The 26,597-nt window shown below is 33.2% G+C and overlaps 1 protein-coding gene across 1 annotated transcript; it reads right to left on the minus strand.

Moving 5' to 3' along the window:
- Positions 1 to 279: 279 nt before the first annotated feature.
- On the minus strand, positions 280 to 26,395 carry LOC124367812 (notchless protein homolog 1). The gene is made up of 12 exons (XM_046824939.1): positions 26,250 to 26,395; positions 22,190 to 22,343; positions 20,215 to 20,375; positions 18,062 to 18,198; positions 15,599 to 15,775; positions 15,257 to 15,447; positions 14,107 to 14,221; positions 10,745 to 10,924; positions 7,470 to 7,587; positions 6,080 to 6,183; positions 2,718 to 2,844; positions 280 to 393 (listed from the first exon to the last, which is right to left on the minus strand). The coding sequence occupies exons 2-12, from the start codon at positions 22,325 to 22,327 to the stop codon at positions 381 to 383; spliced, it is 1,461 nt and encodes a 486-aa protein (XP_046680895.1). The 5' UTR covers positions 22,328 to 22,343; positions 26,250 to 26,395; the 3' UTR covers positions 280 to 380.
- Between the last annotated feature and the right edge of the window lie 202 nt (positions 26,396 to 26,597).

Below are 26,597 nucleotides of genomic sequence, written 5' to 3' on the forward strand. Positions count from 1 at the left end.
TAGTTCTTAAGTTATTCTTATTGGTTATTCAGAAAAAATCACAAATGTTTTGTATTTAATAATATAAATATTCAAAAAGAATACACTCTACATGAAAAGTTAAAAAAAGAATTTGGATGTATATTAATTGTTATTTGTGATCTTTATAATTCTACGACCAAAAATAAGAACGTAAAAGTGTTTGAAGTTGAAATGGGGTAGTTCTTAATGGGGTAAAACTTAAGGTCGTTTCACTACAACCAACCCTCATGGATAGATACAGGAAAATTAAATACTTTCTTAAACATTCTGTACTTTTTTTAATTAACAGTCAATTAATTTTTAAAATATGCATATAAAATATGTTCCTCCATCTCATGGCGTTTCTTGAAATTATGCTTCTAGTGCTGCCACCTGAAAACATAACATTGTTTTTTTTTTTACTAACAGAAATTTTTTGTATTTTTTTAAAAGAAAAATTATGTAGTCCTGTACACATAATTTTTTACACATAAAAATTGAACTATTAACAAACCATTATTACATGATATGTGGTCCTTACTGTCTCTATATGTGTCAACAGTTACAAGACAACATAATACTTAAAGAAGCTATTTAAAAATCCCAAACTGACTGTGAGTACAAGGAGTCCATGGGTGATCTGAAAAATTGTGTGAATAGTAATGTAGTTGTTTATAGCTAGGTGAACAATTTTATCGTGTCCATTGTTTTAGGCTACATAAAATAAAAACAACCCAATTGTAAGTTTTATTTGTTCGAGTGTATATTATTGCTTTATTTATTATTTGATTGTCATAAATGAAAAATGCCCAGGCAAAGCCACCGAACTATCCAATACAATGTGGTAGAACATCTGACTGCCAATGATTTATATTATTAATCTTCATAACATGTTTTCAATTCCTATATAATTGTGAATAATATAAAAAAATATGTGCGGATGTAACAATTTAAAATTTGAGCTTTTTATCTTCAGCCCAGGCTTAAATGATTTTAAATGGTTCAACCTGCACTAATGCTCTACTATAAAAATTACATAGTGAGATCCTTATTAGTTAGTTACCTGTTTCAAACTCAGTAAAGAAACCTGGGAACGATTTTTGATTAGTTTTTGTACTCTCAAAATGACAAAATATATATAATATATAAATTTTTCATTTTTATTGTTACTAGTTGATAGGAAAATCAGCAGAATCTAATCCCCCCTCTATTATATTGGAGCTAGCATACCAATGGGTAACACAATCAAGAAATCCTCCCAACCTAAACCTGAGATAAGTCCCTCCCTCCGCTCCCTCCCTTCAGCAGGCTAAAAGTTTCTACAGATACATAATATAGTACTCATACACAGGCCTGTACTCAGAAGGTTTTTTTAGACAATTTTACCAGGACCAGCCCTCAGTCCACGCCTCGCCACAAGCCTATTTAACCGTGTCGATGTCGATGAAAAGGTGTGCGGGGCATGACGGAACCTGGCCGCCAAATACTTTTTTCAGGCCCCGCCAAAGCTGAGTATGGCCCTGCTCATACATTGTCAACAGTAACACAATGCAAGTGTTTAGAAAAAAGTGAATTAGCATCCCTGCTTCCCACAGTGACTCTACAACCCAAAGTGAATAGACAACTAGAATGCTCTTTACTAGAGAAAGACTGCAGTGCAATTGAAAATTTCTAAATATGTGGAAAAATGTGTATTTTATTTGTATGTTCTTTTAATCAGTGGACCCTAAAAGACACTTTTGAAGCTGGTTTTCCTATCAAGTAGTAACAATTCCTGGCTTTCAATCCTTTTTTTCATTTTTAGTTTCATATTCATTTCAAACTCAAAATAATTTAATAAGTTTTATCTATTTCTGATTGTATACCAGAAAACTTGCACTTCGTTTCTTACTCTCTAATTGTGTAAATTGTAAAACAATGCAACAATCATTGACATGTAAGATTGTAATGTAACTAATTTGAACTGGTTTCTTAACATAAATTTATACAAAATAAGCAACAAATATAAATATTTCTTAATGTAATTAAATCAAACCAGCAAAAAATGAACAGTAACAAGATTATTATCCATGTTTTCTTTGAAAAATGGCTATAAAGCTATAAAACATTGTTACTTATTTAAAAAAATCTTAAATAAAAATGAATTTTCAATTGATAACTAGTAGTATTTGGATAGAGAAGGAATAAGGCGAGAATAAAAATCATAGTCTCTCGTGACTTGTTGCAAAGTATTGGGTCACGTATGTTGCTACGGCAGCTGTATTGGAACCTGTGTTGTAACGGCAGACATTCGTTGCAGAGCATTGCGCAATTGGGTGGTTCCAGTTGCATCTGACCCACCTCTATCAATAACTTAAATGTCTCACTGGGATTAGTAACTAGCCAACAGAAACTGCTAGTGTTGTACTAGGCTCATCTGTATTAGTACTAGTCCTGGTTGTCAGATGTTGCCGTGAACTGTTGCTTCAATGAGACTTCACTGTATATTGCTTTTCCAAACTAACTGGAATACTAAATTCCTATGCGAGCTTAACAAGTCTAGTAGCGCTAAGGCAAGAGATTCAAGTAAACAGTTTTAATTAACTACTTGTAAGACTGCATAAATTAGGGCAACAAAGAATCAGTTCCGATTATTCCCCCCGCACCTTTCACTCTCTACAATACAATTGTGATCCCTCTGAATAAAATGAAGTTGATTGATTACTATAAATACTCACAGCCTGAGGACTTTGTCCTTTCCGCCTGAAGCCACCTTGAGGCCATCAGGTGCCCAATCTACAGCAAACACTTCATCAGCATGTCCTGGTAGGTCCTGGTCTAGCTTGCGAGTCTTCATGTTCCACACTGAGCACGAATTAAATAATTACTATCTGATGTTAGTCAGTTAAAAATTAAATAACCCAATATTTATTCAACTATTCATTAAACATTACAGCAAACCTTCATAATACAAAGTCTATAGGGTCAGATGTTCTAAAAGCCATTTATATCTCGAGATTACATTTTTCTCTCGTACAGTACTATAAAATGAGTTAACCAGCAATACTGTTTTTAAATTTGACATATATTTTGTGATTCTCAAATTGAAACTACAATCACTGTCCAGGAAGTAACAGACGTTTTGACATGGTGCAGCTAAGGGGTGGGACTAGTGCCGCCATCTTGGTGTCAGAGTGTTCCTACATTCAGTACGCATCCAGGCATGGTAGATTGTGCATCGTGACTATCATACTTTTTATACAGTGGACTGTTGAAATCTCTACAACTGAAAATCTCGGAAGTTTTGAAGTGTGATCTGTGATAAGGGTTTTGCTGGCCAAAAAATGGTACTTTGGGATTATACCGACCACACCCAGACATGAATCGTTATTTGACATTTTGCTTCTACTGATTACTAGATTAGCGTAGAACAATATTTTGTCAATATAAAACAGGAATATTGTCTTATCGCAAACCCCTCCCCATCCTCAGACAGAGGTCAAAGTCGAGCGGTCTAGTAGATAACGTGATTGCAGAGTCTTGCCGCTCGTTCAGCTGGTGCGTCGCTTTGTTGTACTTTCGTGTTTTACCTCTACATTTCTCCAAACACAAAAATTCAATAAAAACAAACATTACCAAACTAAAACTAAACTTTTTATTGAAAAAACACTCAAAACTTGTTTTTATTCTTGATCACACTCCGCCACCCAAAATGCGAGTGCCTCTGGCCATCAGCGCGGGGCAGCACCGAAGGCCGCTGATGGCCGTAGAATACCTTCGGTGCTGCCCCGCGCTGATGTCAACGAAAGAAAAACATCCCTCGAGATAGTACCTATCAGTAAAATATAAAATTCTAGAGGGGCTGATCAGAAATATAAATTTAATTGTAATGGAAAGACAATTATGTACCGTGCAAATCATGTGATGCCGCGCGGCCTGCCGTAATCGGGATTCTCGAGAAAGATAAGATAACAGCGACAACAATACCGATCACAATACCTGGAAATGCTTGTAAGTTTGTAATTTAAAGAGTTGTTTTTTTCGTTCTATCATGTTTGTTTCTATAAATTTATATTTTTGTGTTCTTCATACTGGTGTGGTTGGTATAATCCCAAAGTACCCAAAAAATTACAAACTAATTTAAATTTATCACCAGATTTATAAAGTATATGATGAAGAAATAATTAGTGAAAGCTGAGTGGTGCATTTATTTTTTTAAATGGATTAACCAGTGTTCACCATGAGCATTGCAATGGTAGGCCTAGTCTTGTGAGTGATGAACTGGTGGTGAAAACCAACAAAACAATCCATGAAAACTGTCATTTCACAGTTACGGAACTCTCGGAACATTTACCCTCAATTTCACAGAGTTTTGTTCATAAAACTGTGGATGGTAAATTTGGTTACAATAATTTTGGGCCGTGTGGGTTCTAAAAATCATAACGGAAGGCCACAAAAAACAGAGATAGACTACAGCACTGATATGTTTGGAAAACTACGACAAAAGTGGAAACCAAGTCATTGATTGTAACGTAATTGGCAACGAGACTTGGGTAAAGCAAGTTTTCTTAACAACAAAATGGCAGTCGATGGACAGTGCTTAGACACACGCATTCACCCAAGAAACCAAGGAAGTGTCTGCAAATGCTGTCAGCAAGAAAAATCATGGCCACTGTATTTTTAGATGCTCAGGGAGTGATTCTTATCGATTTCCTTGAACATGGCCAAACTGTCTCAGAGAGGTATTGCAAAACATTGAAACTTGATATACACAATACAAAACAAGTGTTGGGGAAAACTCAGCAAGAAAATTTTCTTTCTCCACAACTACGCTCGTCCACAGTGTAATCAGAACTCAAAAACCCTGAGTTGGAAACAGAAGTAGAATCTGGGGACAATATGATTGGATATGGAGCAAACAAAGGTAACCATCTTTAATATTTAAATTTTGAGGTAATGATAATGTCAGAAAGATTCCTACAGTTGGAGTTTCAACCTTTTATCATTCTTTATGTAAACCTCAACAATCAAAACTCATGAACCCTGAGTTGGATACAAATCTGAGGACTATGTGATTGGATATGGAGCTAAGGTAACTTTCTTTGTTATTAGAATGTTGATGCAATGATGAGGTCAGAAAGACTCCTAGAATTGGTCTAGGAGGTGTTTAACTCCAGCCGGTGTTTAAACTTTTTGTCATTCTTTATGTAACTTGTTTTACTTCAAACCTGCACAATTCTGCCACAACTTCATCCATTGTGATGTGAAATATACCCTAACTGAACACAATACCCTCAGAAGAGTTCAAAGATGGTAAATAATATTTGAAAATAGCACAGATGTAAATAATTTAATGATAACTAGAATTTGACTGAAAAAGGAGTTCATATTCAATATAATATTTAGGACTTCCTTGTCATTTCTTGGTCCAATTAAGATATTCCTAACTGATAAATGTTGTCCGCCAGTTCCAATTAATGCTTTGTCTACCAAGAAAGATTTTGTTTTACTAAAGGCCTCTTTCATGTCTTATTATCAAGGATCTTGCTGTGGGGCAGCTGTTTCTTTTATGTTTAAGATGATGCTTTTTCATCTCAATACCAGTTGAATTTGTGTTTTACTTGGTAACTCAAAACTGTGTTAGTTATCTAATTCTGTAACACAATTTGTGCAAGAAACTCACCAGTGGTGTCACAAAATACGAGAAACACAGGTTTACACATTTAAAGCAGTGGTCTTTAAAAACTCTAATACATTTACATTTCCAGTACAATATCTAAACTCACAATAAAACATATCTATACAGACAGCATGTCTTACTAAAACACAAGAAATATTTCAACCAATAAGGAACATTTTCTTCATATAGTATGTCATCATAAGTTTAAAAATAACAAATACAATTGTTTTCATAACTAAAACTATGTTTAACTGTTAACCACAATTTAATACCTAAAACGTAAGCCATATAGTTAATGGCATACTTTATTAATAACAAAAATGTTTAGTGGCGAAACTTAAAAACAGACGTTGTTGCAAGTTTTCCTGCAAAACCATAACCAAAATTTCTTTGAAAATCTTAAGAGGATTAATAAGATACCTTTCAGTGTAGAATCAGCACTTCCACTGACCAGAAGTCTTGAGTCTGACGACCATGCCACCATGTACACTGCCTGTACATGACCTCTCAGAGTGGTGAGGAACCTGGAAAGAATTTAATACCTGTTAGTCATGTGATAAAATGTTAGAACTTGAACATTTTGTGCCACACATAATAATAATATTATTGCGGTCTTAAATATTAGTTTAAATGAAAACAAGTGAAATTTTTGTGAATAAATATGAATTGGTTAATAGGATATTTATCTAGTTTTGTTACTTTAATTTACACTTTTAAAGACACTTAATTTACACTTACAACTACAGACAGTCTACACCAGAAATGTGGTGATTAGCCATATGGAAAACAAGTTAGACACTAGGATGATTTGGCAACTTAACCTGAGTTATTGATAAAATATTTGATCCAATATTACAAGTGTATTCAATTTATACTCATTTGGAAATATCAATTTCTAAAGTAAGAAGGGATTAAATTGATTAAATTAACAATAAATATACATATTAGTACTTTTATTTATATTGAAAAGGACTTCAACTATTCAATAGCAATAAAAAGTTATAAGAAACATTTTTTTTATGCGAATGATTTTTTATGTGTATCACACAGAGTAAGTTATTGCATTTATATACTGTGTGTGTGTATATATATATATTTATTTATTACAAACTTTCACATTGTTTATATTTTAAATTTTTCCAGGACTTACAATTGGACAAAGGAAATACAACAAAATTATACAGGTCAAGTTGTATAGAATTGTAACAAATAGGCTTATTTAGATACCTATATAAGTTTTTGTATATTAAAATATCACAAACAATTTCAAAAAAATGTGTTTACATACTTTTACAATCCTTTGGTAGTATCAAAATGAAAAAGTTAACTTTATAAAATAAGCGAAAACATAGGTTTAAAATTAATAGTTTGTTGATGTAATTTCCTTTAAACAATTTCAGAGGCATTTAAAGGGTTAATATCTATCAAAGTATAAGAAAGTGTTTATAGTATGTAGTAACAATTGAACTCATGCAGTAGACTAAATTATAAACCTAATTATTCGGGTAACCAAACTGAATTGTTTATAATAACTTTATATATTTAAATTAAATTTAAGCCATTATAGACAAAAATTATAATCCAATTTTACAAATAATACAGGTAATAATACCTGTAAATTTAAAGTTGAATGAACTTACACATTCTAGCAGACAAGATTTAATATGTACAAGCAAAATAAAAAGCAATCAATAATATTTACAAGGTCATTGTTTACGTTTTGTAACAGAGTATTTTTTCAGTTATCAGTAATGGATTAACGCTAAAAATTGTGAAAGATTACCTACAAAATAATCACATTTACACTTACTTCCCAGTCCTGCCATCCCACAGCCTGATGGATTTATCGAAAGACGCAGAGGCAATGGTCCTACCATCAGGGGAGAACGCCACACAGTTAATCAGCTGCTGGTGTCCTGTCATCCTGGCTGTAATATAATCATGCATTAGATAAGTTACTTTCTTTGCAGGAATTACAATAGACTCATCAGTAAGAAAAAGAATACTTATACAATATTATTATATAAACAGTAAATACATAATGCTTTATCAATAAGAGAAGATTCAACTATAGGGTGGAGCGCGGTAATTTGCTGATTTGGAAATGAAATAAAAAAATTATGAACCTTAGAAAAAATTATTTTTTATTTTAATTATATTGAACAGTAAGGGAATTTTTAAATTAAATGGTTTTAAATAATTTATCTGGCAAACGTCGACCTTCGGCACCCACACACTGCTGCATACGTTTTCTAAAGTTTTCATTAACTCTAACAAGCATGTCGACTGGTATTCTGCCAATTTCTGCCTCAATATTGTTCCTTAGGTCTTCCAAGGTGTTGGGACGGTTGATATACACCTTCGACTTCAGGTAACCCCAAAGGAAAAAATCGCATGGGGCTAAGTCTGGTGAACCTACCATGTTCTGGCCAGTTCACATCACCCCTCAAAGAGATAAGCCGTTCAGGAAACATTTGCCTCAAACAATTCATGGTAACCCTCGCTGTGTGTGCAGTGGCACCATCCTGTTGGAACCATGTATCCTCTAATTGCATTGCCTCAAGAGCCGGCTGAAAAAAATCCTGTATCATAGTCAAGTACCGTTCGGAGTTCACAGTTATGGCACGACTGTTATCCTGAAAAAATTAAGGGCCAATGATGCCTACTCGTGATATGGCGCACCACACAGTGACGCGGTCCGAATGCAGAGGTCTCTGGTGGACTTCTCTGGGGTTTGTTTCACTCCAGTAGCGCATGTTTTGCTTGTTGACACACCCTCTGAGGTGAAAATGTGCCTCATCAGAAAAGAACACAATTGCGTCACGTGGTATAGTTGCAAGCATGTCTTCACAAGAAGTACGCTGTGTCAAATAGTCCCGTGCTGACAATTGATGGACTACGCACATTTTATACGGGTGAAATCTCAGTTCATCATGAAGAATCCGGTGGAGAGAACGTCTTGAAATGCCAAGAGCAAGTGATTGCTTCCGAGCAGAGCATTTTGGAGATTGCAGTACTGCTGCTCTAACTCTATCGATGTTTTCCGGTGTTGTAATCCTTCTCTGAGTTCCCCTTCGTACACATGACACATTCCCTGCTGTTCTGAATGCAGTTACCCAATTTACAATTGATTTCCGACCAGGAACACGTCCGCATGGAGGAACAGCGAATCGTAAACGAAAAGCACGCTGCACTGCAATGATCGAGTGGGCATTTGAAAAATACGCTTCAACACAAAACGACCTCTCCTCTCGTGTCCACTGCATGATGGCAACTGGAAACGCGGAGGAATACAAATCTCCCGTCAGCCACTATAAGCCACGCCCACTCTCCCCTCTCTTCGATCAACAGTGCCGCCACAGCCTGCAGTGCAAAAAAGCAAATTACCGCGCTCCACCCTGTATCTAAGTTATAGGATAAGAGAACATAATTTGACCTTAAGTAATCAAATTGACTGTTGCTGACTATTTAATTTAATTTTTGTCCTATTTACAAACAGATAATTATTTGCAAGAACCGACTTTTAATGCTCATTTCTCTGGAGTTGTGGAACACAAATTCAATTCAAATATATAGTCTCAGACTTTACACTCCAAGGATAAAGAGTTGATTCTTTTTACTGTTGTATAAACAAAATTGTTTGCTTGACAAAGAGTTCTTTCCAAAGGCAAAAGCTGTAGTCACAATGTTTCTTAAAAGTAAGCATGATTTTGTCACCTCCTTTCTATCAGATACGCAAATATTTTTTCAAACTCATCCTTAAGTGTTTTAAACCCTGCACTGGTTCATTGAATTAATGTTGCTAGCAAATTACGCTAATGAACGTTATAGTTCACAAATTGCCAATTTTATAGTATTGTAAACAGCTGGCTATAACTGTGTCCATACTTCACCAAATGCGTTATAATCGACACCAATGGAAATTAGTATTGTCTCTTTATTCAGCAACTATGCTATTCTAACAGCAGCAGCCAAAAAAAGAACCGTTCAAACAGCAGCAGCTATTCCACACTAAAGACATTTTCTGCTTAGTCCTTTAGTTCTATTTTTTATATACATTTTTTCATATCATAAATATTTTTCTGAAACTTATACATATTGTTAAAAAAAAACACTTAAAAAATAGATTCATAATTTAAAAATTAATTTAATGTTTCACAGTATGTAGTTTTTATTTAGTGATTTGGAAAAGTGAGGTTAAATATTAACTTTCAATATCTTTTTCACATTGTACCAAGTGTAGTACAACATTTTAAACTGCATAGTAAGTAAGTCATTTTTAAGGTTATATTTAAACTATTTGGAATGTTCTGAATAAATAATATATAATAGTGCATATTTTCTTTTTAAAATATAATATTGGTAATTAAAAAAATAATCCTGTAAATTTACAGAATTATCAGAACAATGAGCAGTTTTATAGTGATCTTGTTGTAGTGGTTAAAACTTAGTAGTAAACTTCCTCATAAATCATGGCATGTGTCTATTATTAGATTTTAAAATGTTGTAAGTAATTGATTTGTTGATAATACAATTTATTCTTAAAAAGACTACATAACCTATGATAGTAGTGCTTTAAGTTTTTAATAATTGTGAATTTGTTGATACTTATATCTCCTGTTATTATTTATTGTTAGATTTATTTTATTTTTTGTATTGTTTTTTATTTACCATTTAATTTATATTGTATATAATGTATGTTATATATCAATTTAACGATATGCTACTAACACCATATTTAATTTTTTTTATGGGCAAATTGTGGTGTTATTATCGTTATCATCATGTATCTAACACTTTTACCTAATTTTGTTAATGTCTAAATTATTACACTTGTTTTACGGATGGAATATTAAAGCTGTGACAGGAGTAGACCATTTTACTTATAAGAAAAAGTGATTTTTGTCCATTGCACTGTCTTAAATGCTTAAAAACAATAAAGATTTCTTGACTATTGGAAGATTGAGTGAAACATTTCTCTTTTGCGGAGCCTGCTTTTATACATTTTAATTTTTTGTGGGTGCAATTGTGAATTAGACTCTCAGCTCCCATATAAACACTTATATGCATACAGCACATACTTACCAATTGACTTTTTATCTTTCTCTGGAGTCCAGAGGAAGAGGGTAAAGTCGTCAGAGCCGGAGACTAGATACTCTCCAAATCCCTTGACCACATTGTCATACCGGAAACGGGCGAGTTTCTGAAGACTGGCTTCTGTAAACACATTATTTTTTTTTAAGTGCACCTGTGTATCACTTTTAACTATGCTATTCACAACTATAAAATTGAAACAGGTTTGACATTCAATGTTCTATAATCACTTGAATTAAAAGTTACTTTGATACGTACAATACTGTCTGGTTCAAGCATGCAATATGTTGGCTTCTTAATTTTAGTTACCTCTTCTTCTAAGAAAAGAAATTTTTTTAAACTAACATAAAAGAGATATTGACATTTTTAAAAACTACAATTGACAAGTTTATTAGATACAATTACATTTTTTTACATAAATAAAATGTAAATCGTTTTTAATAATTACTCTCTTATGTTTTTTATCTGTAAATTGTTTAAGTTAACTGTAATTTATTTAAATGTGAGTTTATTATCCCCTATAATGAATGAAAATTATTATGTACGTAGAAATATATATATATATATATATATATATATATATATATATATATATATATAAAGAATATAAAAAAGTATAAACAAAAAGTAGATGAAGAGAAAAGAAAGTTTAACGAGAACTATATAAAAAAATTCAAGTAATAGATGCAAGGTAGCTTGGAATATAATTAGGGAGTCCAAACAATAAAAAAAAATATTCTGATATTAATATAAAGGCCAATGATTTTAATGAGTACTTTGTAGGCTCTATTGCAACACTGACTCAAGGAATGTCAAGTGATGAAGCAGCTTATTATTCAAACAAATACTTAATAATGAATTGTAATAGAGAGATTAGACCTTTTACCTGGAAGAGAATTACCGAAGGCAGTATATTAAAGTGTGTTTCATCACTAAGTACATCAAAGAGTGAGGATTTCTATGGATTTTTTAACAAAATAGTAAAAGAAATAATCAATTTAATTATTGAACCACTCCTTCTACTTTTCAACAGAAAGTTGGATGAAGGTATTTTTTCCCCAAAACTTAAAAATAACAAAAATTGTTCCAGTATATAAAAAAGGGTGAAAAAATGTAACCCCTCAAGTTACCGGCTGATTTCTCTTATTCCTATTTTTAGTAAAATATTTGAATGGTGCATTAAAGAGCAACTAAATGATTATTTTTATGAAAACGAGTACATTTGCAAAAAAACAGTTTGGATTTTTAAAAGGTCTTAACACAATCAAGGCTCTAGACAATTGAATATGATCAGTTTTAAAGAGTGTTGTAGTCCCACGTTGGCTGTGTCATTTTTCTCCGAATCGGTGTTTAAAAAATGTTCAAACTTCCAATTCCCACGTCGATGTGTCCTATGCTGTGGAAATTGTATGTAGTGTTGTTGGAAGTATACTGAGTGTTAGTGAAAGTATACGTTATATGTCACTAGGACTAGGCCTATATTCATCTCAGGTTTTTAAATAGGTTAAATGATAGTGCAAATTAAATATCACTGCATTGAAGGCTCACACTTCTTCGCAGATGGGATAGTCAATCATATTAAAACAAAGCAAATCACTTTGATACGTTAATTTATTTTGATGTAATACAAACAACTAATTGTACTCACTTTGCTTTGTTGTTAATTTTTTCACTCAAAACAATATCCCATCGCCCGGTTATAACTTTTAATACACTATTGCACAATTCCGTATTGCATCACTGCCAGGTGGATCTACAAGACTGATGACCTCTCTGCTTCAGCTCTCCAAACAGAAGGAAGATTCTGGGGCCAAAACCTTGCGTACTGTCTCAAACAATGCTCAACCCCTCTCCCGTTCAAATTAGCGTCTTCATGTTTGAATATAAGTTAATTTTTTTCTCATAATTATCGAATTTTACTCACTATAATTGATCAATTTAAGTCTTTCTTTCTATTTTCTTTAACTATTTTTCTATCGCTTTTTATTAAAATTTTTGCAACATGTGCTTTCTGATGTCATCAATACGCAAGTCATTTTATCCCACAATTGGCTTTTTTGCGTAGTTTTATTTGGTGCTTTTAGTAAACACAAAATTTTGGTTATGTTTAGCTCAGTTTAATTATTTGAATTTGTTCCCGTATAAAGTTTAACATATTTCTCTACTATTAATTAAATAAATCTCAATTCCAATAACATGTGATTTACTTGCGTCACAGTCATTTGGTTCACCGTCTGCTAATTCCCCGCGAATATTTAAATGTCGTAATTTGACCTGTCACAAAATATTGTAGAAAAGGTATTAGGAATGTACATTTCTTAAAGAAATTGTAATAAAGATTTTGATTGATTGATTGATTGAGAAAAAGTTGAAAATAAACTAATCTCCTCTGCTAACTTGATTGACTTAACAAAATCATTCAATTGTATTTCACATATCCTACTCATTGATAAACTGCAAAACTATAGAATTAAAAATAAAGAAATCAATTTAATAAAATCATATGTAAGTGGAAGAAAACAAATAGTAACAAATAAAGAAAATATTAGATTTTTAAATTACAGAGAAAGGAGTTCCACAAGGGGTCAGTATTAGGACCTTTCTTTTTATTATAGTTACTGTAAACTATTTTCATTTAACATGCCATGTCCAACTGTATTATATTATGCGGATGATACAAAACTTTGACAAAAACTGTGACAAAACTTTAGATAATTTGATAACTAAACAAAATAATTCTATGGATATGGCTCTGGAATGGTTTAGATCAAATGGATTGATGGTATGGTAAATAATAGTAAAACTGAAAAAATCATTTTCTGAATTGGGAAAAATTTGAATTTAAAGTAGTAAGCCTGTTAAATTACTTGGCATTCATCAAGACATCAGGTTAAGTTGGGGCTTGCATATTAATAGTCTGTGTAAAAAGTTATCTAGGGTTAACTACTTGTTAAGAAAACTAGAAATGTTGTTAACTTATCCATGTTGATTACAGCCTACTATGCCTTTTTTAATTCTCATCTTCTATATGGAATTACACTTTGGGGTAGTAGCAGTCATGCAGATAGAATTTTTATTTGGCAAAAGAAAGCTTTAAGGACAATTAAATCTATACCAGATTAATTTGTGGTAAAAAATATTGTAAAGGGCCATATGTTACTTGATAAAATGTCGCTGCTGGTAATGAATGGTAAAGAGTGGAATAATTAATAGCATGAAAGTTAAAAATAAAAACAGCTAAAAACAATAATTAAAATAATGTTCCTCTAGCTGTCATCTTCACATGAATCATCAATAGATAATACGTACACTTTTCTACAACAACAAACCTTATTTACAGAAAAGCGGACAACTTACTGTCAGCCGAATCAGTGGGTCCAGGGACTGCTTGTGTACGCAGTAGTCTGTAGACAAAGCCAGTGTGTTGACCCAGTGTGCATGCCCCTCTAGTGTTCGACACATCACCCCCTGCCAAACGGTGACAACTTAAGTTACCATTGTTTTACTATTAATTAGCATCAATAAAGTACACAAAGCAGATTTTATATTCATATAATGTTTACAACAAACAAAGTAAAAAAATGTATTAAACTGAACCATAACTTTACGATTTATAGATTACTTGAATCTCTCACAGCTCTATTAAGCTCTCTCTATATTTTAAATCATTTTGCCAAAGCAGAAACTTTCTGCTCACAGAAACTTTAAGCAGTGTGAAAAGATGGGTGTCTTTTAGGTATAGTTTGATTTGAGAAGTAAAACTGGAATGCTGCAGAAGCCAATATTTGTAGAACTGTTGAGTGTCTTGAAATCTAAAACAACAAATTCCTGAAAATGTTAATCAGTATTTGAAAGATTTTTCTTTTGTTCCAGCTGTCAACACCAATTATTCCATAACATTTGATATTATGTCAATTGATGACATTCCTTCTTTATGGATTGAAGCCACTTATTTTGCCATAAAAAACCTAAACATTTGTTCGAGCTGTGGAATTATTGACAGTATATTGTGCACTCATTATCAAAGGTATATCTGAAATCGCTGAGACAGAACAGTTACTTTCCAGTTGGAAAATTGGAGTAATCATTCAGATTTGAAAAAGAGGTTTCTGAAATCTCTTTAATTTCAGACTAATTTGTGTCACACCAAGGGTTTTAGAAAAGATTGAATGAATGCAGTTTCCATTGAAAGAGCATCTTATATCCCTACACAAGCTTCATTATGGATTATTTACTGATACTAACTTGTTGATTTTAACAGTGGCTAGTGCCACAGCTGATGGATAATGGCAGAGATATAATCTATCCTTATTAAAACCATTAGACAAGTACCCATCTTTGAGACAGCTTCCGGCTATTGGATTTCTCCTGACTTTGTTCCCTGAATCAAATACTGACTTTTAAGCAGAACAATGACAACACTTTCACATAATTTATGTTTATCATTTTAATTCTATTATTTTTTTTACATTAAAACCATTTTTTTTCATCTTCTCAACTCACATCAGCAGCTCTCCAGACCTTGATGGTGCGGTCCTGGGAGGCGGAGTAGATGAGGCCACTGCCACCCCAGCGCAGCGCAGACACGCAGCGGGTGTGACTTGTCAGGACACGCACACAGCGGCAAAGCACTGAATCCCAGACTCGCACGTCGCCATCTTTGGAGCTGCTGGCGAACATGCGACATTCCGGATCTGCAAGAAAACAGCTGTCTTGTTATTTAATGCTCTGAACTTTTACGATTAGATTCAATCCATAACATTTGAATTTAGAGGCAATGACTGTGCAGTGCATTGTGCACTTTAACTGTGATGTATACATGGTAATATCCACAGTGTGACTCACCATCGTGGTAAGGCTGCCAGGTAAGGTCAGTGACCCACTGTTTGTGTCCTGTCATGGGAGAACCCAGCTGCTTGCCAGTAGCTGCATCCCAGCATAGGATGACTCCGTTCTTGCAGGCAGAGACGAGGCGCTGTGAGTCAGGAGACCAAGCGATGCACAGCACCCAGTTTCTGTGACCTATAATCATCACACGCAGACTGAAACAGAATCTTCCTCAATCCATAAGCTTCTTGTGAGGCTTAAAAGCTGCTTTACCCATTGGCCAAGGGATATATTTCAGTGTGAAATGCTAACTTTCTGGCCTCCTCTATCCACCTGGACCATACGAGAGTCTCAGCATTTCTATGGACCGAACCATTAGGACCAGTGAGATCATTACAAATATTTTTAGTTTACCTGAAGGCTAACGTTTTGAAGATGAAAACGTCATATGGAATTTTATGAATAATGCTTAACTGTAATAAACAAAACATGATTTAAAAAATGTTTCATGTATTTATCTCCACAAATTGTTTGCATGGTTCATTACAAACTAATACAAAATAGTGTATCTTCAGATATATCAATAAATTAACTAATAATTTGTTTTCCCATAAAAAATTAACCAATTTTAGGAATGTGTCATAAATGAACACAAGTTCTTTGTATAGTACTTTCTAAAAAAACCTGAAACCTCATTAAAGTTTTTAAAATTGATGTTTCATGAAATAATTACATTAATACAGCTTTAGTTTACAGTTTAATGGTGATAGGACAAAACTGTTTTAATTTATACAACTTAATAAAAAGGGATTGAAAATTAAATCTAATAAGATGTAATTGCTGAGCATAGTAAGTATAAAATATTATTCTAATTAAGAAGGTATGCCTATTGGAAGCAACAATACAGGATTCCATGATCGAGTGGGCAACTTAGTGGGAGGGGAATGTCAAGGGTCAGGTCTGCCCGGTAACCTCGGACATATCATTAATGCCAACCTCTTCGACAACAAGACAAAACAGCAATTCTAATGCTTCCTCATCAAAACTCAGCAATGATAGTTTTGAAAGATTTCTACATTTTGATATGTCAAGCAAATATTATTTTGATGGGATTTTTTTATTATTGTAAAAAAGTGTAGTTGTAACAGAATTAATTAAGTTGGGAGTAGTAATTCCAATATTTAGGTTAACAGGGTTGCTACAGGAGTCCAATAATGAAATTCCCTGACTTTTCCCTGATTTCCAGACCAAATTTTTCATTTTCCCTGACTTTTTTCGACGCAATCCCCAGGGTTTTTGGCAATTAATGGGTAGAAAAAAAGCGGGTGTTGAGGCTAACAGGTTGGCAAATATAAAAAAGCAAAAAATAAAGTGAACACAGTTTAATACGTACAAAAAGATTGACTTAAATGATCTTTTACAACACAGAAGTAAAATACTTTAGAACACTGCACCATAAGTAATTAGTAGCACATAGAAATTACAGAGCTAAAGAAGGTACATAACTTAAACATCAACTTTTAAAATCACAAAATTGTCTGCAGGCTTGGACTCGGCGAGGCGGCAGTAAGTTTATTTGTGTAAAGGGATTTTATATTTTTCCCTGACCAACGTCAAAATTCCCTGACTTTTCCCTGATTTCCAGTCCTGTTTTTTTTTCCCTGACTTCCCTGATTTCCCTGACCTGTAGCATCCCTGGTTAACTAGAGGCATTTTCATAAAAAAACACTATCAATCTGCACTTAAATCAATGTTTTTCTGACTTCTATTTTACCAAACGTTTAAATATAGCCTCAAAACAAATGTCTCTAGCCAGTTTGGATTGAATTATTTATAAATCCAAGATCAGTAAACCTTAGCAGTACTGGTACGAGTCCCACACGCTGCTGTTCTATGAAATGTCTCTAGGTTTTCCAGCCCCACATCGCTTAGCTTTTATATTTTGACTCACTCGCCGATCAGAATAACTTCCTCTGTTTCGCAATATTATAACTTTTTATGCTATTGTGAATTTTAAAAGAATGATAAAAACTCTTATCAAATCCTTCATAAAAAACCTGAAATGTTTATTTTTCATTCTATATAATAGTAAAATCATAATATAATCTCATAAAATACACTCTATAGATGCCGGACACTACCTGAACCCCGGGGATTTCGCCCCCTGCGTAACCCCTCTCGTTGGCCTGTACACAAAAGTTTGTGTGCATGAGCATGAGTAAAAAAGAACATGCACAAGCACGCTCACCTTACTATTTAATTACACATACCTGTACAGTTACAAACGATTGTCAATTAAATATTTTTGTGTTATACATAGCAACAAAGTTAATTGACGTAATGTTGTTTTAAGAATATTTTAGAAAACTTTCAGTTAACAGCATTAGTATATGTTCTACTGCAAATTGTACATAGAGCGAATAAAAAAAGATTGAATAACGTGAGGTCAGTACCTACAACATACAACAAACATATACGTACCACTGCACGTATGATGGGGCGTCTGAGTATCAACATCCCAGAAACGAACTGTTGTATCACCTGAACCACTGGCCAACTGCTTGCCATTCGGACTGAACTTTACAGATATTACAGCTTCCGCATGGCCAGGAAGTGAACTAGGAAAACAAAAGCCACTGAAAAAATATGTAGACTAAGCAATTAAGCATTATGATTCACATTATTATCATTTTTCATGTCATTTCAAACGAAGCCAACTTGTTTTCAGTTGGGATGATGAAGGTTGGTGGTCTAATTTTTTTCTGGAGAGTAATTTTTCCCCTTTACAGTAATTATTATGTAATCTTCATTATCCTATTTCACATTCTATTTTCTTCAATCTTATCATTGAGTTTTATAACTGCAATTTCGTTTTCTCTTAATTTTTCTACAAGTTTTTTTTTTTTTTAATTTGATACAGAGTAACCGAATTTTTCAGGGGCCATCACAGGTTTTTTCCATTTCAGCTTGCTTGTTGATATTAACCAGTATTTTTTGAGTCAGATAAATCTCACCTTCTGCTTTATTTTGATTGTTACTTCAATCTCTCTAGCTGTTTCCATTTTTTAAGTAGTCCATTTTCTTTTTCAATTCACATATTTCGTCAAGTAAATCTTAATTTTCTTTTTCGGCTGCTCCCATTTTTTCGAATTAAAGCTGATTAATTATGTTTAGAGATATCTATAACACTGTTTTTTAAACTATCCTCATTTTTATTTTCCAGATCATAATAATAAATGTCCTCTTGATTTCTGATGCAGTACTCGTCAGCTTCCTTCTGAGCATAAGCATGAGCAGATTTTATTTTATCTGTTATTATTGCTACTTTGCTACTAATACCAGTTGTTATACTTATACTAGTTTATACTAAAAAATATTTTCTTCTTCGCAAAAAAGAATGTTTTCTTCTTGTTCATTTGTTCCATGATGACCTTTTATATTTACAAATACTTTTTCATCACACTTCAATGTGTGATTTTAGAGAGAGGTTTTATTTTAATAGTTTTCGTGCCACACAGCCATCCCGAATAGATGTCTTGAACATGCAGACAGCTCATACCTACAATTGCTGTTTGATGAAACCTACAACAGTCGCACATGACTTTCTTGTGAAACCAGCTCACTTGGGATACCTACAATTGCTGTTTGATGAAACCACAACAGTCGCACGTGACTTTCTTGTGAAACCAGCTCACTTGGGATACCTACTATTGCTGTTTGATGAAACCACAACAAGTCGCACGTGACTTTCTTGTGAAACCAAATCGAAGGATTATTATTATACATTTTCGTATAATCAAGTACTTATGTGTTAGTTCTGATATAACACAAAATATCATGAATAGTAATGTACTCAATATATATTTATAAGGGTAGAGCAAAAATATAACAACTATGCTGAGATTTGATCTGGCGATATCAGATACTGGCAATGATCTTTCCAACTGACCTATAGGACCCTGGTTTATCGATCCAGTTATTTGTCAGATAGCTCTTATCAACTCCAAGTCAACCCGGCGAAGTTTGTTCCCTTATCAGAGCTGGAATGACAGTTCAGGTCAGCTTCACAGACCCATTCAGAGATAGAAGCTAAACCTTGACTGGTGGTACAATCATTGCCCAAGCAACTGGTTCTGGTTTTCGGTTGGGATTTGGCAATCTTGAAAATGAAACTGGATAACCACAGACGTCAAGAACAATCAACGCACTGAACAGCATAGTTTTATTAAAATTAATATTAGTTTTACAAATTCTTTTCTATCAATCAAAAAGACTTTTTTAGTCTGTGTTATTTTTAGTATGATGTATTTAACAGTTAAACTCAAGTTTTCATGTTGTTATCAAAAACATCTTTCTGTGAGCTATAAAAATTAAGTGAGTTATTTTATTACATTTCACTTGAATAATTATTGCTAATACAGCTTTAAGCTTTAAAATTTGTATTTATTCTTAGCAGGATTTTCTCCACACTCTATGTCTATATACTGTTTGAAAATCACAACTTAAAACTTTATAACTTGAAACATAACAAAAGCTGACACCAAACAATAAAATGTTTCTTTATGACAGCTGCAGACAAATGTCTATAGGATGTCTATAAGGATATATCTATTCGATCTAATCGTCTCCCTTACCTTGTGCACCTGGTGACAGCTCTGACCTTGAACACAGCCTGTTGTTGATACACAATATCAACCACACTTTCGGTGTTAAGGCTGTTCAGGTCCAACACACTGTCTAGGCTCTTTGTCAACTCTTTATCATTCACGTAGAACGCGTAAACTGTACTCTCCTCCTGCAAACAAATTATTTGCTTAAAGTTAAACACATATGAACTTTATTTAGACATGTAAATGGTTGCAACTAAATTGTTCAATGCTAATGTTCCAATGTTAATAGGAAATGGTTTTATCCCAGTCGGGGTGTTCACACCACATCATGACCTGTCTATCCACATTATTTTTTGAGAACTATTTAAACAAGAATATTAATTATAATATAAGGCTCCTTGTGTGAAAAACCCTGCATATTTTCTTGTCTATACTTACAGGGAACTTTTAAATACAGTTAAGTAAGTCTATGTTTTGTTTCAAATCAACATTTTTTTGACATTTTACACACAAAAAAAGAATTAGATATATGGTAATTTCAAAACATTTACCATATAAAGTTTACTCTTTTTTACAAAACACATCTTTAAACTATACGGTACTACATTAACTAAATCAGTTCATGACAATCAACATAACCTACTTTATAAAACAAAAACATCGTAGTAGTTTTTTAAAATCAAAACTTAATAATAACAAAACAAGAAAATATTTGCAACTAGTTGCATACTGAAACAGTGCAAACAAAGTTTTAGAAACTCATACGGGACTGAAGAATTTAAAAACACGTGTTTTGAGATAATTGTCCTAGTTCAGAAAAAGAATCATGCATTCCGTGATATACCTAAAGTCGTTCCCACATGAAATTTTCCCATATAAAAATGAGAGGATGAAACTCCTTGTTTACATGTTCTCAAAGAAACCACCATACAGAAGAGTCAACTATCTGAATCTTTATAAATTTTCAAACAGAAATACTAAGCATGATTACTTTTGAATATTTTAATACTTAATTTTATTAAGATTGAGCTTTAGTTGAGGCTAAAACAATTTTTTTGGAAAAAAACTACCAGTAAGCTTAAAATAATGCAGATTTACAAAAAAGTTCAGTATTTTGCTATTATCCGGAGGCCACTAGCCTATATTTTAACAGTTTTTCTTACCAGGACCTAAAAAACCTTTTAGAAAGAACAGACTTTATTTTACTTACTGTAAAAATGACACATTATTATGACAATCAGTTCTTGTTTTCTCCCTTCCAAAAGGAAGCGATGTTGGCGAGAAGGAGGCCACTCTGTCCACATCAACTATCTAAAGTTCAAGTCGACATTACAAACAGTCATTTCATCTGAGCTTGAATTTAGGTACTATCTCGAGGTATATTTTTCTTTTTTAGCCCGAAGTGTGGTGTGAGATGTCACCAAAGCCCGCACTGATGGCCAGGACCATTTCCGATCAGTACTTACCCATCCTCAGATCACGTGATCTGACGTTGGAAAAGTTGGACGATCTAGGACGTGAAATGAGGTCAGGAAAGTACTGTTCAGAAATGCCCCTGGCCATCAGCACAGGCTTCAGCACCACACTGCACTTCTGGTGAAAAAAGGAAAAACATCCATTGAGATAGTACCCAAATTCAAGCTCAAATCACAAATCACTTGTAAAGGTTATCATTAACTTCGGTACTAGAAGTATCATATTTATGATAATCTATTCTAAACCTACTTATATACCTTAATAACATGAAGTATATAGGGAGGGAGTGGCTACTTTTCGCCGGCATCTTCCTTTTAGGAGTCTGAAATCAAGAACCGATCCTCATGTCATGTAATTTTCACAGTAAGTCAAGTACTAGTCTTTCTAATAATGTAGTTTTTAGGTCCCTGTAAGTAAAACTCTCCCAAAATTAATGGTATACAAATAATACCAAAGTATAGAAATTTCCATACCAGTTTTAGGAATAAATTACTAGGAATAAACTAAGATACGTGACTCTTACCTGTTGCAAAAGACTGTTACAGATTAATGTGAGGTGTTCAACATTCACATATAATGGCAAATCCAGCAGATTTCCTGTCACATCCCCAGTCTCGGATTTTAGTCTTGCCAAGACTCTCCTTTCTTGTTCAATCTCCATATTTAAGTTTAGTAACCTGAAACATAAAAAAAATATTACAATGATAAATATACAGAAATAAACTTTATACTGCATTGACATCAGTTCTTTTGCAGTCGGTACGTCACAGAAGATCTACAAACCTATGTCAGATTTTTTTCTTACATTAAAGGTAGTTGAAATAATTAACCCTTTTACTACCACAACATTTTTCTACCTTATTCCTAAAAAATGGCACTCCTCTTTCCACTCCAGAAACTTAACTTATTTTAGCTACTCCTTCTGATGCTGAAAGAATGCATTTAAAGAAGAATTTGCCAACATCCATGAAAGCCATAGTCAATAGAGAAAAACAACAAAGCAAAAAGGACTAAAACCATTGGGCACACGTTGAGCAGCCTTCAAGGAACTAAGAATCCTAATTGGTTTTTCTTGTGTTTTTTAGAAGTAGAACTGTGTTTTGAGGCCAAAATCACGGTTTTTTAATGTACATACGTTTTTAAATCTACTGAATTATCTCTAATTATTGTGAACGTTTAGCTTAAAAGTTGATAATGTTTCTTAAATAAATAAATATTTTACTAAATAGACAAACTTCTCAAATTCTTAGTTAAGAAATATTTTCTTTATAAATAGAAGAATGGAGCGAAGTAAAATAACATGCCCTTTTTGTAAAAAAGAAATTTTGGTACTTTGGGATTATACCGATCACACCAGTATGAAGAACACAAAAATATAAATTTATAGAAACAAACATAATAGAACGAAAAAACAACTTTAATTACAAAATTACAAACTTACGATTATCAATTGTTAATGGGATCAGATTCCATTATATACCCCCAACGCTTAAACTTTTTTCAATGAACTTACAACGTTATAAAACGATGTAGTTGACTAACAGAACTAACATTCCACCAATCAACAAGCATTTCCAGGTATTGTGATCGGTATTGTTGTCGCTGTTATCTTATCTTTCTCGAGAATCCCGATTACGGCAGACCACGCAGCATCACATGATTATTTCAATTTTGCACGGTACATAATTGCCTTTCCATTACAATTCAATTTATATTTCTGATCAGCCCCTCTAGAATTTGATATTTTACTGATAGGTACTACCTCGAGGGATGTTTTTCTGTCGTTGACATCAGCGCGGGCTTCGGCAGCACCAAAGGTGGCTGGAGGCACTCGCATTTTGGGTGGCGGAGTGTGATCAAGAATAAGAACAAGTTTTGTGAGTTTTTTTCAACAAAGAGTTTAGTTTTTGTTTGATAATGTTTGTTTTTGTTGAATTTTTGTGTTTGGAGAAATGTAGGGGTAAAGCACAGAAGTACAACAAAGCAACGCACCAGCTGAACGGGCGGCGAGACTCTGCAATCACGTTAGGGCCTATGTACTAGACCGCTCGACTTTGACCTCTGTCTGAGGATGGGGAGGGGTTTGCGATAAGACAATACCTGTTTTTTATTGACGAAATATTGTTCTACACTAATCTAGTAATCAGTAGAAACAAAATGTCAAATAACAATTCATGTCTGGGTGTGGTCGGTATAATCCCAAAGTACCAAAATTTTCAAACAACACTATACAAGACATTACAAATCAAAAAATTATCTCAAAAATAAAGATATTTCTGAAAAGGAGCTAGATTATTTAAGGAATTGGGCTAGAGAAAATCAAATTGTTGATCACCAAAACATGTATATAGTATAGAAAAATTACGAGAATTAAAGAAAGGCTTTAAGGAAAATAAAAAAGATCTGAAATTATTTAATGATGAAAAAATTCACTTAATAGCTGAAAAATTGTCTATTGAAACTAACGACAAAACTAAGTCTGAAATGATAGAAGAAATAGATAAAACTCTTAATGAAAAATCCGAAAATATCATTGATGTCGAAGTTTTATCCCCTATGCATGGTCTTTTTAAGCAATACATTTTTAAAAAATTTGAACGATAATTTCATGACAATTTACAAATGCTATCAATTATGCGGCCAGAAATTAAAAATTTAATCGAAAAATTTCAAAACTCACGTTTTCTGGAAGAAGCAATTTCAAAACACAACTATTCTTTGTAGACAATTTCTGCAACTGAACAAGTCTATTTGTTAAAATTTCAACTTAAAACAAAAAAATAAAGGTATAGGGATGTAGTACAATAGATATTAAAAGAATGGGGTAGGGTATAATAAGCGGACCCCGTTTTTTATATCTAAGAATGTAATCATCGATACCTAATATTCGCATCTCAAATCCTAGACTATCAATCGATATAAAGTTATCTATAGTCCTCAATAACAATCATATGTTTTAAATAAAAATATGAATTTAATATTTACAGTGATCAAACAAATTATTAGGAAAACTGCAAACAATTATATTTGCTCCTCTCACAGTTACAGTTGTTTCTTTCCCACAAATTTCACATAATGAGTTTTTCAGTACGAGTCCAACATGTTGAACTCACGAAAAACATTTCTTAACATCTTTCAAAGCAATGTCTTGTAGTTTTCTAAAATTGACTGCTATTTGTAATAAAAAAATATTACTTATGTAAAACTGAATATTACCTTATTTGTATTATTTGATAGTGTTTACAGGTGTTGATACAGATTATTTAAGTAAATTGTTCAAAATAATTAATCAGTATCAATTGATAATAGCGATGGTTATGATTAAGTAATATTGTTTGTCAACTTCGATATAAAAAATCGGGTCCGCTTATCGTACCATACCCAAAGAATGTAAACCTAAATAATAACTGAAATTACGTCGTAATGGTACCGATCCGAAACACCCTTGGCCATCAGTGCAGGCACTTCTGGCAAAAAAAGAAACATTCTCAAGATAATACCAAAATTCGAGTGCTCAGTTAGTCCAACGTGATCTGACTTTGGAAAAGTGGCATATCCGGGAGACAACTGGCCCACACAAGAAACAATAACATAAAAAAAATAGCAAATATTACTGAAGCAGAGAGAAAAACACACACACATGTGTGCACGCGCACACACACACACACACACACACACACACATATATATATATATATATATATATACAGATTATATCTCACAGATTATCTAATGAAGAGGAGGATATTGACAACAATGGATGCCACAAAGAAAAGAAATGTAAAATTCTATGTCTAACTAAAAATGACACAATATCTGAACTTTTCATTCTAACACAATCAAACAGAGCACCAATACAAATATTGTATCCAGGTTAAACTATCTAATACATTTGTAGAAAGTAACTCCATTGTTGTAACCAAATTCATGGAACTGTAATACAAAATGGGTAATGGGGACAACAAAACACAAAGAGTGGGCAGAGTACAATAAGTTAAGCGGAAATGGTTTTTAAATAAGCTTATGACAATCATTGATACTTTAAAAACCCCTACATCTCAGCCTATTTGAGAAGAAACCTTCATATTGAGAAGCAATGTTCTTCAATATTCTACCCGAATCCCTAGGATTTCTAGAGAAAACCTTCAAAACTTCCTTAAAAACTGGCTGCTGGAGTGTCCAACCTATACTATTGAAGAGTTTGTTCAATAGATGACACACTATTTTTGACAAAACACCAACAAATACACAATTGTAACAAATATTTATTATCTTTGCTCCCTTCTACAAGAATATGTGCAATAAAAATTATTTTTCATTCTATTCTACCTTAGTGTTATTGTGGAAGTCTGTCAAAAACATGTCTTTTGAAACTGATAATTGCATCTTATCAAAGAAAGTATAAACAGAAACTAGCCTAACCTAGACCAATTTATTAGTAACACGGTTAACCCAAATATCAATATAACATAAACCTACCTAAAATCTTTAAGTACCGTTTAAAAGTAACTAAAATGTAATAAGTACTAATTTTATTTATTAACAAAATATCAAACAAACATATTGTTAGTAGGCTGTCTTACCTCAATGCTTTCTTTCCTATCCTCACTTCACACAACTTTTCTAGTAAATTACTTATAAAATGAATCTATAGTCTAACAATATTTTTGTTTACTTGTCAACCACGTGCCTCAACAGGGAGAGTTTTTTTTAATAATGAATGTGTACATGGCATAGAGAAAAAACCCAACGTCATGACGTCAAATGCCGGGCTGAAGACTCTACCGTGCTTTAGGATCGTATCAGAAAACATCGTAGTGTACTCAATTGTGCACCTGATGAGACAATGAGAATACCTCTTCACTTAGATTGCATCACTACTTCGTTCTTCGTCGCCAATTAATTTGTGGATCACTTCAGACGAACATTCA

This window comes from Homalodisca vitripennis, chromosome 8 (assembly GCF_021130785.1).
Source record: "Homalodisca vitripennis isolate AUS2020 chromosome 8, UT_GWSS_2.1, whole genome shotgun sequence".
In the NCBI taxonomy this organism is placed as follows: domain Eukaryota; kingdom Metazoa; phylum Arthropoda; class Insecta; order Hemiptera; family Cicadellidae; genus Homalodisca; species Homalodisca vitripennis.

Excerpts from the sequence above, each read along its gene's own strand:
- LOC124367812 (XM_046824939.1), bottom strand. The coding sequence starts at position 22,327 with ATGGAGATTGAACAAGAAAGGAGAGTCTTGGCAAGACTAAAATCCGAG. Across the intron at positions 14,222-15,256 it reads AGGTCTGGAGAGCTGCTGAT|GGGGTGATGTGTCGAACACT; the intron begins GTGAGTTGAGAA and ends ACCGTTTGGCAG. Across the intron at positions 2,845-6,079 it reads TGCTGATTCTACACTGAAAG|TGTGGAACATGAAGACTCGC; the intron begins GTATCTTATTAA and ends ATTCGTGCTCAG.